This window comes from Trachemys scripta, chromosome 4 (assembly GCF_013100865.1).
Source record: "Trachemys scripta elegans isolate TJP31775 chromosome 4, CAS_Tse_1.0, whole genome shotgun sequence".
In the NCBI taxonomy this organism is placed as follows: Eukaryota; Metazoa; Chordata; order Testudines; family Emydidae; genus Trachemys; species Trachemys scripta.
The window spans coordinates 125,900,132-125,913,591 of record NC_048301.1 but is presented as its reverse complement, the minus strand read 5'-3'; the positions used below and the strand labels follow the sequence as shown (position 1 = coordinate 125,913,591).

Below are 13,460 nucleotides of genomic sequence, written 5' to 3'. Positions count from 1 at the left end.
GGGTACGTTTACATGGCAATAAAAAACCCAGGGCATGGCCACAGCTGGCCTGGCTCAGCTGATTCGGGCTTGCGGGGCTCAGGCTGTGGAACTAAAAATGGCAGTGTAGATGTTCAGGCTCAGGCTGGAGCCCAGGCTCTGAGACCCCACGAGTGGGGAGGGTCTCAGAGCCCAAGCCAGAACCTCTACACTGTGATTTGTAGCCCTGCAGCCCCAGCCCACGTCAGCGGAGCTGGGCTCGGAGACTCGGTACTGCAGGGGTTTTACGGCAGTGTAGACAGACCCAAAGAGGTTAACTTGCTGCTTTGTGTCCCAGTGAGTAGTGTGTGCACCATCATAAGGTTGCAGGACCCACAAACAGACAGCTGGGCTCAACCTTCACTCAACAAACTCCAAAGACGACACAAGACCATTGGATTCACTGCAGTTTATTTGTAACGATACATTTGGAGAGCACTGATTGCTGCATGCAAGCCAAAGAAAAGCTACGGAAGACATATTAAGAAGGATGCAATCTGTCCATATGAACTTAGTCTGATTCCGTCAGTATCCAGCGGAAAAGAGGAAGGGGAAAGGCTTCGTCCGGTTCAGGTTGATGAACTGCTTGTCTAGGCTGATGGGGCAAAGCCCACTCTGTTATTGGACATGTCATAGACAGAATAATATTCCTTGAGGAAGACGTCTCCCAGGATCCAGAGGGGCTGCCCATTCTGGGAAGGCAGGTATGTGGGCTCAACCCCAACGGAGCAGTAGCCATTATTCTATCAGGAGGAAAAACAGAGAGAGGTTGCATCAGGGCTGTTGTTTGACTAGGAAGAGGGCTATGTAGACTAGCCACGGAAGGCCCAGCAGAATTAGTGGCAGCTTTGCAGTGACTGATGGGAGCGGCAGCAGGCCCTACAAGCTCACAGTGTTGGAATGTAACCACCCCGTTATTTAGAGTGCTGGTAGGAAAGACAGGCAAACAGAGCTGCAGTGCAGGAGAAAGGTCTCTGGATTTGCACAGAAACTCTGACTCCCTGCTGGGTCACTGTCTCGGTGAGATAAAAGTGTTTTACACTGTTAAAATAATACATACGTTGAAGACATAGGCAGAGGGGGGCAGTGGGAACTGGGATCCGCTAATGACGAAGGTGATGGTCGGCATGTTCTGGACATTGTTGCAGTTCACCACGTACTGTGGAAATGAAAGACAAATGAAGGTTACAACTGTGACAATCGAGAGCAGAAGCTGCCCTTACAGGGCCTCCAATAGAGGTGAGTAGCACTACCAGGTATTGACCCTTCTATCCAATAGAGGGGAGAAACCGCCCTGCTGCACTCCGCCCTCCCATGGGCAGCAGCTTCCCCAGCCCCACGCACGCTCCCCTGCCTTGCATGGGAACAAACAGCAGCAAGGTTACGTTCACCATGCTGGCTTCAGATCTCCTGCTGATTTTACACTGGGCCAGCTCCTCAACTGGGGTAAATCAGCATCACTCAGCTGTGCTGATTTACACCAACCGGGTCTGGCCCACAGATGTCGGTAGAGTTACTTCTGATCTACATTGGGGAACGGGAGATCAGGAGCTCTCTCCCCAACCTCAGGAGAGACTTCCTGTTCCCCAGATGTAATTAGTGCCATCACCAGCTTTAAGACTCTGAGCTCCTCTAGGAACCCTTGCCTGATCACCCAAAAGCCCATCATCCTCATCTTCTTGTGTCTCAAATTCCTCGTGTCAGGCGTTGCAAAATCCCTCACAGATGTCGTCGGCAGCACGGCAAGGCACCTGTTGCTCCTACCTCTCCATTGGATTCCTGAGCACCCACAGCCTGCAGGAAGTCCCCCATGTACTGCTGTGGGATGGTGAGCAGAAACGTCCCGGTGTCCACAATGCCCTGGCAGCCTTGACTGCACCAGCCAGTCTCCTGCTGTCCGATAGCGAACCTAAGGAGGGAAATACAAGAAACCTCATTATAGCAACTTGTCAGCAAAAGGAACTGCCTCTGATGCAGGATGAGACCCGGTTTTGGATACACAATAACCGGCAGCCCTAGGACCCTTATTCTATACAGCCAAGCATTGTCCCTGGCCCCGATTCAGCAAAGCACAGAAGCACATGCTTAACTCTTAGTACAAGCTTAAGCCCATCTCTGTTCATCAAAGCACTTAAGCATACGCCTCACTTTAAGTAAACGCTTAAGTCCCATTAACATGAATGGGATTTCCTCCCGTGTTTAAAGTTCAAATTGGTTTGCAGAATAGAAACCTAGGTTAGGAGCTTTTATTACTAGAACCAAAAATCTGGATCCAAACTCCTTTTAAGGGTGCCTGAAATCCAGACCTGATCCAAATTCATCCTCCTCCATGGAGAGTTTGAGTTGACACAGGGCAACTGACTCCACTAATTACAGCCAGAAAGGCTCCCTACAGACCATAAGGAGGAAAGGCTCCTGCCTATGTTAATAATGGGGGGGGGGAGGGGAGGGGTTGCAAACAGAACTTACTCCTGAATACCAATCTGCCAGTAAACCTCTTGGGTCACGGGTGCCCATGTAATCTGGCCAGAGAACAGCTGGGTGTCAATGCCTCCAAAGATGATTTCTCCTCCATAATTATATGTTGGTTGGCTGGAAACACACATGGTTACACGTCAGACATAAGTTACACAAACTACCTTCCGATGGAGCAGGAGCTGTAACATATATGTGGATGGGAGGTGGGATGGTATGTGTGGTGTGGGGGGGGGTCAATGGTTAGACAGAGAAAATAAACAGAGGGGTACTTATGGTAGTAGACAGACAGACAGAACATAAGAATGGCCATACTGGTCAGACCAAAGGTCCATCTAGCCCAGTATCCTGTCTTCCAACAGTGGCCAATGCCAGATGCTTCAGAGAGAATGAACAAAACAGGTAATTATCAAGTGATCCATCCCCTGTCACCCAATGGGTGAAGAGACAGAGCAGTGGGTGGGTGGGTGATGTATAGATAAATAGAGTCAAATAAAGTGGGTGGGTGAGTTGATAGATAGATAGATAGATAGATAGATAGATAGATAGATAGATAGATAGATAGATAGATAGATAGATAGATAGATAGAATGTGAAAGAGAAATGGGAAAATAGAGTGTTATATGTGGTAATAGAGACAGAGAGAGGGGTACTGAGAGAGATCTTACCGGGAGAAATAGAAACTGAAGATGGGTTCAGTAAGCAGGCCCTGCTTCAACATCTCCTGCATAGGTGTATAGGAGCCCCCTACTGCCATGGCAGGATAAGCCATTCCCAAAATCCCATCGAAATGAGCATAGTAGAAGGGGCTGGTAGGTTCATCTTCACTCAGACCAAATTCCTGATTGGTGATGGCAATGTTCTGGACCTAGCAGGGAAGAAAACAATTGCTCTAACCTGGAATTTTACACAAAATTACAGTAACGAAATCAGATGACTGTGCCCCCTCTTATGTTTCTGATCAATTCAGCTATACCCAAATAAGCCACTCTTAAACGGACATAGGACTGTCGACACTGGGGTTTGCACGGATTTAACTAAATCGGTTTAAATTCACACCTTAAGTTAAAACTGGTGCAAGTTTCTCATGTACACAAGCCCTTATTATGTCCTGTATTAACAGGGTCCAATCAACAACATAAAAATCAAATGTACAGGAACAAATTCATCCCTGGTGTCATAACACTGAAACCAATGGAATCCAATCATGGATTCATTTAGCTCATAAAGGGTCCTTAGATGAATGTCCCCAAGTCCCATGCAGTAAAACTAGAGCAATGTGTCACATATTTTAGAGAAAAGTTTTATCAGTGATCTCTGCTGTTTTTAATACTAATGCAGTCTGATGATTTTAGAGATGCAGCTCAAATAGATTAAAAAACATGCCTTATAGTGATAGACTCAAAGAGCTCCATCTGTTTAGCTTAAAGAGAAAGTTAAGGGGTGCCTTGATTACACCCTAAAAGTATCTTCACGGGAACAAATGTTTAATGATGGACTCTTCAAGCTAACAGAGGAAGGTCAAATGACTGGAAATTGAAGATAGACAAATTCAGACTGGAAATAAGGCATACATTTTTAACCACTAGGGTAATTAACCATTGGAACAAGTTACCAAGGATTGTGGTGGATTCTCCATTACTGGCAATTTTGATATCAAGATGGGCTGTTTTTCTAAAAGATCTGCTCTAAGAAATATTTTGGGGAAGTGCGATGGGCTGTGTTATACAGGAAGTCAGACTCCATGATCGCGATGGTGCCTTCTTGTCTTGGACTGTGTGAACGACGATGCAGGATAGGGCGGTGCGTATTTCACTTACTGTCACCGTGTCGTAACCCAAAAGCACAGTCAGGCTGCCGCTCCCGTAGCTCAGGGTGTAGGTCTGTCCATCGTTGGAAAAGGTGGATGACTGGTTGGGGTTGAACCTGGCATGATTGGCTGGATTCAAAACAAGATCATGGTGACTCTCTTGGATTTGACCGCCTCCCATCCACCTGGTGACTGAGTAGCCTGACAGGGCAGCCCTTCCCAACAGCTGACTTCCCGTGGAGTGAAAGAACAGATCCAAGAGTTAGCCCAGCGGTTTCCGCATAACAGAGATGAGCACTAATGCAAACTGCATCACCTCATTTTTTAAAGTCCGTCTTCTGTATGTACCTGTCAGGAATCAGGGGCTGTTGCAGAGCCAGTCTCTGGGCAACCTAATGAGCGCAGCTGGCCTGTGGTAGGCTGCCTGGTTGCTGTGAAGAGTCAGCAAAGTAGCAGCACAACATTTGCTCAAAGCATTTGCCTACGGCTATGATAGCTCCTATGCCTCCTGCCTTGCCTCGCTCCAGGAAACCTGACTTTCAGCTCTGATTCCTAACTTGGGCTCTCTGACCCGTCGTTCTGGCACAGGGCCTCTGACTCCAGTTCAGACCCTGAGCTTCAATTCCTGACTACCACCCTCTCCTCTAACCTTTAGGCCTGACCCCTGCACTAACCACTGGGATTAGCGCTTATGTCACCAATATTATCTATCTTCTTATCTCTATTGCCCCCATCACCAGAGTAGCTAAGAAATTTGGGCAAGATCCTCTGTTGTAAATCAGTGTCGCTCTTTTGAAATCAATGCACCTATGTCAATTTACATCAGCTGAAGGCTGGCCAATAGTTATGCCATTCAAAGCAGTAGTTGTCTCCCAGTGTGACTCCCTGAACTTCAGAATACACTGCAGCATCACTGCTGACGTTGTCGACAACGACTTTAGAATACCATAGTACCTTTTTATGAGGAAAGAGCGATCCATATTGTCGCCAGAGCTTAGTGAAGCGCCCCAGAACGGGAGTAGCAGATACAGGTGTATGACATTCCCAAAGCCTGTCTGAGAGGACCAGTTCTTCTTGCCTGGTTGGAATTTGACTATGCTTCTCAGGAACAATGCACCCAGGACATGCACCCACCGAACGCTAAGGAGCCGAGCAGTACTCACTGCAGGCCTGGCTCTGGCAGTACGTAGAGGGCACCCACAGATTGGAGGAGCCGGTGTCGAAGAGAACCAAGAAGTTCTGGGGCGGAGTTCCAATGCTGATCTGTCCAAAGTAGAAGGACTGCAAAAAAGAGAAGACGTGTGGGCAGGTGGATTCCTTTGCGCTATTCATCATTTTTAAGTAACATTTTGCCCTTCTCTAACTACTTCCAGCTGAAGATCCTAAAGGTTTTTAGTGCCATTAATGAGCTAAGCTTCACAAGGGGTGAGATAAGATGTTTACCATTATTCCCCTGATGCATACTGGACAAAGGAGTCATGGAGAGGGGAAGTGACTTGCCCAAGCTCACCCAGAATTCAGTAGCACAGCCAGGAACAGACCCCAGATTTCTGACTCCCAGTCCTATACTACAATCCTAACGCCTTTCTCTGGAAATGTCCCAGAGAACATACAGCAGAGTAACAGAGCAGAAAATAAACAGCAGAACCCAAGCGCCGCTTTTTCTACAAATACTTACAGTTTTCCAAGGTCTGAGAAGAGGGATCAAAACCTTCTATTGACTTATCGCCATAAAGAACAAGAAATAGGTACTACTCTAATGGGACCATACAGGCACATAAATGCATTACGTAATTATGTGCATAGGTAGGTAATAAAGAAGGAATAGCTAGTTAGAGCTAACAACAGCCAAGGAAGAGAGAAAGAGCCTTAATACTCACATCCAGGTAGTTGGCTATTGGTTCCTCAGCAACATTGTAATTATTGAAGTAGTACTTTCTGGCTGGATCAACTTTGTGGTTCTTCAAGAAGTCCTCTAACACTCCCTTCTCCTTCATCACCTCTCGGGCAGACTTGCCTTTCTTCAGCGTGACTCTGCACAGAATGAAGAAGAGAACTCAGAAATCAGCAAGGAAAGCGTTCATCCTTCCGTCACCTGACATGATGCTGTTCCCTCATCTTGCAGACCTCTTAGTGGTCAATGTTTTACCACCCAAAGTGAGGAAGGCCGTGCAGAGGCATAAATAGATTTGCCCATGTCACAGAAATAGTAGAAGGTCTAAAGAAAGATAAGGGCATGGCTTAATTGAATACAGAAATGCTGATGTCAGTCTGTTACCTATCTGGGTACTTCTATGTCCTCATCACTACAATACCGGCACTGGGATACTCACCTCACAAGCCCCTCTGAGAGATGGAGGCAAATCAAGGCCAGAATGAGCCACTTCATGGTGCTTGATTTCTCCACCAGCCGGCTCGTGTACAGAATGTGTCAGCCACCACAGCAAAAGTGGGCTGAAGTCTGTGATATGGAGTCCCTATTTTTATACCATGGGCCTTGTCCCCAGGATACCGCCCCCTGTTCCATTAATTGCTGACACCCAATTTCCTATCTCACCACACTAATCTAATGTCAACACCTTCTGTGTATTTACAAATTCATTTCTTTTCTTGGGTGCTGAGATTATAAAGCAATTAATGCCTTCAATAGCAAGATCAAATGATTGAGGTCCAATAAGAAGGAAACTTCTGCTTCTGACAAAGGAATGTCTTATCAAAAAATCAACACACTGGAATATTATCTGTTTGCTTCAAACACCGTCTCATTCTTTTCAAAAACAAAGGAAAATGTTCTTTAGACTGAATGGAAATTGATAATACTAATGAAGGGGCAGTTATATAAAGTGTATAAATGTATATAAAATTTATTTTTTCCTGCAAAAAATGTTAATGAAAGGGAAAAATTTTAATTTGCATCAAAATTTCTTGACCTTCCATCAAAAAGCAAAAACTTAAACAAAAAACAGTGTAAAGTGTTTGCATTCTTTTTCTTTTGTAAAAAATTTTTTTTAAAAATCAGAATTTTATTTGGAGCCATTTGCCGTTAAAAAGCCATTTGCTTGTTAAAAAAAATAAACAAACAAACAAAAAAACTTACAACAAAAACTTTTCAACCAGCTCTAATCTGAAGTCACTTAGTGCTGGAAGGCCTTGTCACCACTAGGAAAAAGGTGTGTTCTTACCTCAGAAAAGCTGACACATGGTATTAAGGGCTTGTCTACATGGCAAATTACGGTGCAGCCAGCCAAGGTGTGACACTACAGGCCCCATCTTGCTATGCAGTAACATCCCACATGGACGCTGCTCCGGCACACTGAAAGTGCAAGAGCGTGGCTTGGCGTACTGCTATTTGAAAGCACAGTCCACCAAGCCGTACCCCGAGACTTTCTGTGCGCTGTAGCAGTGGCCATTACTGTGTGGCAAAAAGACGCACTGTAGATCAATGCCCTCACTTGCCGTGCAATAATTTACCATGTAGATAAGCCCTGAAATGAGGTAAAATCTAGCAAAGAAAAGGTGTTGTGATTTTAACACATGACCAGGAAAAGGTAAACCGTAGGCTCCACCGCAGTCTTAATCTTGAGCTGCTCCAACACATGAAAACTCCTAACTGCCTTGTCATCTCTAGGATTTTACCATCTCTCAGCAAACACGAAGCAGGAAAACCCGGGATTAGAATTCTGTGGAACTGTTTTCCCAGGACAGGATATAAACTACTCCCACTGATTGCAGCTGAGGGCACTGTGTCTGACATCACAATCTGGCCCCAACTTCCTCAGGAGTTACTTCAACACAGGTAAGTGTCATTGACACCTACTCACCTTCTGTAACATGAACTCAGGGGCCAAGAAGTCCCACAGTCCTAGATCTGCACAGGATTTCAGGACAAAGCTCATTGTGAGAACATAAGAATGGCCCTACTGGGTCAGACCAAAGGTATATCTAGCCCAGTATCCTGTCGTCCAACAGTGGCCAATGCCAAGTGCCCTAGAGGGAATGAACAGAACAGGTAATCATCAAGTGATCCATCCCTTGTCGCCCATTCCCAGCTTCTGGCAAACAGAGGCTAGGGACACCATCCCTGTCCATCCAGGCTGATAGCCATTGATGGACCTATCCTCAATAAACATATCTAGTTCTTTTTTTAACCCTGTTATCGTCTTAGCCTTTACAACATCCTCTGGCAAGGCGCTCCACCGGTTGACTGTGTGTAGTGTAAGCCTTCCTCTTCTTGCCACTTGAAATAATAGGAAGGGTGAGGCCTCCGGGAACTCTCCAAGATATCCCTGTAGCTACACAGGTGGACCTTTTTAACCCCTACTTGGCTGCTGGATCACACATGACCTGACAACAGCTTTTTACTGATCCTCTGTTTGAACAGATGTAATACAAGGAGGCCTCAGGGACATCGGACAGCAACAGGGGCGCAGGCAGCAGTGCATTGGGAATAGCGTTACCCAGGGTTTTCAGAACCCAAAGCAGTGGTAACGTAATAGTTTCATGCCAGTCAGTGTCAGGAATAAATCAATGGGAACACAGCGCTTCCAGCTGATGAAAATTGATACAAGTCAGTGTGCTCTTATCTAAAACTATAATTTATTAGATTTATGCACACAGAGACATAAGCAATAAGCTTAGAACATCCCACATAATTACCTAGAATCTGAGATGTTTTGTTAGAGGGCTTTCCCTTCACCCTCTCCCCTGGTTCTTGTCACATAGACAGAAAGCAGAAGACCAGAAGTCCGAAGCGCAGACAATGCGATGTTTATTGAGGTTAGTTTCCAAGCAAGCATATTCCAAAGCCCTTCACACGAGTCAAGCTTATCTCTATACACCGAAAGTATCTGTTCCCCAGTGTTCCCTTCCCAGTTCTGACACCACAGAGCGTTTACCCCGTGTCCCCCTTCCCAGCTCTGACACCACAGAGCCTTGCCTGTGTCCCTGTTCCCCATTCCCGTTCCCCTCCCCTTGGCAAACATGATTCCAATTTCCCTTTCCCCCACTTCCTGTTTGACCCCAGTTTATATAGTAATATTCTCAGCTATACCTTAATCAATCATTTTACTGAAATTTAACTAACCAATCCTAACATATGTTACAATACATAATTTGGGCTTGAATAGGGACTGGGAATGGCTGGCTCATTACAAAAGCAGTTTTGCCTCTCCTGGAATTGCTTCCCCTCATCTATTATTGGGAGTGGACTACATCCACCCTGATTGAACTGGCCCTGTCAACACTGGTTCTCCACTTGTGAGGTAACTCCCTTCTTTTCATGTGTCATTATATAATGCCTGCATCTGTAATTTTCATTCCATGCATCTGAAGTAGTGAGGTTTTTTACCCACAAAAGCTTACGCCCAAATAAATCTGTTAGTCTTCAAGGTGCCACCGGACTCATTGTTGATATTGTAACATAATTCTTTAATCAATTATATCCCACTATCCTAATTAACTTATACCCAGCAAAATTAATTATATGGCAGACAGAAACAATTAGAGAACCAGACAGATTAACAATAGAAAAGTGGGGGCCACAAAGATAAAACAATACAGAAATTAGGGTTTCACAACCACAACCATTGATAAGTGATTTCTTGCCTGACAGGATGCTATCAAACTAAGTTTTCTTTAACCATCTTAAGATCTCTTTCTTTATCTGCTGGTGATGGGCACTATCAGGACAGGATCGTCTTCCTAACAGCCCAATGCCACATTATTTCAATGTGACTGGTTTGGAATATGAGGATGGCTGGTCGCTTCCTCACTGGGGAGTAAGGTGTCAGGAAAGAGTCTAATAGGATAGCTCCAGGGAACTGCTCCAAAGTACGCTCTATTATCTAGTCTTTTTATAACTTTACAAAACACACAGTGACCCTCTACTGCAGTGTCTCTCAAACTTTTTTACTGATGACCCCTTTCACAAAGCAAACCTCTGAGTGCGATCTCCCTTATACATTAAAAACACTTTAAAATATATTTAACACCATTATAAATGCTGGAAGCAAAGCGGGGCTTGGGGTGGAGGCTGAAGCTCGCAACCCCCCCATGTAATAATCTCACGACCCCCTGAGGGGTCCTGACCCCCAGTTTGAGAACCCCTGCTATACCGGATCATCACCTCTCCTAACTTCAGTAAACTACTTATCAACAAACATTCCTAACAATCTTAGTCATAATAAGCTTCTCTCTCAAAGGCGTCCAAATTCAAGGTTTTCATCCACTTATTTTCTTTCAGTCTCAATATGTTGACTCTTTTCTCCTCGCCTCCCATTCTAATTAGCAGAAACTGCAAACCTACAGGTAACTTTGACCTTGCTTCCAGGAGCTCTGCTTCTTCAAATTACCCTTAACTATGTGGTGTTCTGTTTTATTAATTCATGCTGGCTGAACGCACACAATATGGTTGCAATTAGCGTGACCAAAATCTGGGGTACACAGCCCCCCCACAAATCTGGGGCAACATTAGCACTCTCTCTCAGTTTTGCTTTGGCACATTCATGCCCTCTGGCTAGTTTATGAAGCACTTTCCTTTCCTAGCCTTCAGGCAAGGACGTTTCCAACTCGCTGCTCCCTATAGATTCTGCCATAGCAACACATGCTCCTCAGCATGCCACCACAATGGGCCAAGGTGCTTCCTGGTGGCAAACAGTTGGATCTGAAATGAGGGGCATTGGAAACTGAAACAAAGTATCCCAGCTCACAGCCCTTGCACATGACAACATCTAAAAGCTTTTCATGACCTTCCTTGTGCCAAATATAGAGGCCCAGGGACATTTCTCAGTGGTAAAATGATGGGGCCAAATTGGGCTTTCTTGCATCTGTGAAAACTGTGAGTAAAGGAACCCCACTAACATCACTGGAATTTTGCTGGTTTTATGCCAGTTTAAATGAAAGCAGGTTTTGACTCTTTGGGTCCTTTATGCTGATCGTTTGCATTCAAGCCCTCAGGCTTTGAGGTCACTGTGTGCTTCCTTTCCCTCAGACAAAATGGGCTGAAGAAGAGTGGGCTAGGAAATCAACATTTATAGATAGACTACCAAAGCACTTCTAGAATGCAGCTGCTTCTGGGATGGATGGCAGCAGCTAATTAGCACAGAACACAATACACAACCATGAGGAGAGAGGATATTTTGACCAAGAGGCAGTGGCTAGTGCACTGGGACTCAGGAGACCTGCATTATTGCCGCAGCTGTGCTGCTGACCTGCTGTAGAAATCACTGTGCCTCAGTTTCCCCTCCCACCCTTTGTGTATTTAGCTGGTCAGCTCTTTGGGACTGTCTCTTATATGTCCGTACAGCACCTAGCACAATAAGACCTCAGTTTCAATTGAGGTCTCTAGCTGCTACCATAATATAAATATTAAATAATAATAAGCAAGTTCTCCAGGGTAAATCCTTAACCTTACAAAAGTGCTCTGGAATCCAATAACTGTGGATTATAAAGTCTCATCCAATGGACCCACAGACACAGTAACACACACACACACAATGCTGGAAGGGCTGCATTGCATCTTCCTGGAAATTCTAGTCTAGTCTACATAGATTCTTATATCGTGCTCATCACCATAGTATCAGAGCATCTTCCAGTAGCACACAACGCAACAACATGCTTTAGATACAAACTGAACTATGCTGTGGACTGTAGTATCTAATCTCTCTCACGCTCTCCTGCCCAGATTCCCCTTCTCCAGTGGTAGCCCAAGGCCGATTTGCAAACGCAGCATTAGCGAGCGAGGAGTTTCAGTGGACAGCTCCCCACACGCCTCAGCTGCATCACGAGAGAACCCCCATCCGCCCTGAGTCCTCAGTCATCCTGACAGCTCTTCTGCCGGCCTGTGCTGCACCTCCAACCCCTGACCCCCTGAAGTCAATGGCGGAACTCCCAGAGACTTCAGTGGGAGCAGGGTTTGCACAGCTGCTGTCTGTTTCCTTTCCTAGTCCGTCACCTCTTTAAGGCTGAGCTTGTGTTTCCGTATTAGGTTCTGCACTGGCAACATGTGAAACAGTAACCAGCCTTACGCAAAACTACAGCTACTTAAGCGCAGTCATGGGAAATCAGGAACTCCAGGTACTAGGGCTGTTGATTAATCGCAGTTAACTCACATGATTAACTCAAAAAAATTAATCCGAGTTTTAATCGCATTGTTAAACAATAAAATACCAATTGAATTTGATTTAAAACATTTGGATGTTTTTCTACATTTTCAAAGATATTGATTTCAATGACAACACAGAATACAAAGTGTACAGCGCTCACTTTATATTGTTATTATTGTTTTTATTGTTATATTGTTATAGCCAAAGAGTCACAGTAATACGTCAGCAGCCCCCCATCAGCTCCCCCACCCCACTCCCAGTGCCTCCTGCCCACCAGCAGCCCCGCCGATCAGCACCTCCTGCTCCCTCCCTGCATCTCCTGATCAGCTGTTTCGTGGCATGCAGGAGGCTCTGGAGGGGAGCGAGGGCACTGCAGGCTCAGTGGAGGGGACGGGAAGGGGTGGAGTGTGGGCAGGGCCTGCGGCAGAGCCAGGGGCTGAGCAGTGAGCACCCCCCCGGCACATTGGAAAGTTGGTGCCGGTAGCTCCAGCCCCGGAGTCGGTGCCTATACAAGGAGCCGCATATTAACTTCTGAAAAGCCGCATGTGGCTCCGGAGCCACAGGTTGGCCACCCCTGCTTTAGCGCATCTGACATGTAAATGTCTTGCGACGCTGGCTACAACAGTGCCATGTGAATGCCTGTTCTTACTTTCAGGTGATATTGTAAACAAGAAACGGGCAGCATTATCTTCTGCAAATGTAAACAAACTTGTTTCTCTGAGCGATTGGCTGAACGAGAAGTAGGACTTAGTGGACTTGTAGGCTCTAAAGTTTTACATTCTTTTGTTTTTGAATGCAGTTTTTTTTTTGTACATAATTCTATATTTGTAAGTTCAATTTTCATGATAAAAAGAGTTTGCAGCACAGTTCTTGTATTAGGTGAATTGAAAAATACTATTTCTTTTGTTTTTTACAGTGCAAGTATTTGTAATCAAAAATAAATATAAAGTGAACACTGTACACTTTGTATTCTGTGTTGTAATTGAAATCAATATACACCTCTACCCCGATATAACACGGTCCTCTGAAGCCAAAAAGTCTCACCGCATTATAGG

The 13,460-nt window shown here is 45.3% G+C and overlaps 1 protein-coding gene across 1 annotated transcript; it reads right to left on the bottom strand.

Moving 5' to 3' along the window:
- Positions 1-412: 412 nt before the first annotated feature.
- LOC117875843 (gastricsin-like) lies at positions 413-6,742 on the bottom strand. The gene is made up of 9 exons (XM_034767344.1): positions 6,637-6,742; positions 6,184-6,337; positions 5,467-5,584; positions 4,314-4,432; positions 3,162-3,361; positions 2,488-2,610; positions 1,783-1,927; positions 1,079-1,177; positions 413-761 (listed from the first exon to the last, which is right to left on the bottom strand). The coding sequence occupies exons 1-9, from the start codon at positions 6,690-6,692 to the stop codon at positions 609-611; spliced, it is 1,167 nt and encodes a 388-aa protein (XP_034623235.1). The 5' UTR covers positions 6,693-6,742; the 3' UTR covers positions 413-608.
- Positions 6,743-13,460: the final 6,718 nt, after the last annotated feature.

Excerpts from the sequence above, each read along its gene's own strand:
- LOC117875843 (XM_034767344.1), bottom strand. The coding sequence starts at position 6,692 with ATGAAGTGGCTCATTCTGGCCTTGATTTGCCTCCATCTCTCAGAGGGG. Across the intron at positions 5,585-6,183 it reads CAATAGCCAACTACCTGGAT|TCCTTCTACTTTGGACAGAT; the intron begins GTGAGTATTAAG and ends TCTTTTTTGCAG. Across the intron at positions 3,362-4,313 it reads TGGGTTACGACACGGTGACA|GTCCAGAACATTGCCATCAC; the intron begins GTAAGTGAAATA and ends CTTCCCTGCTAG.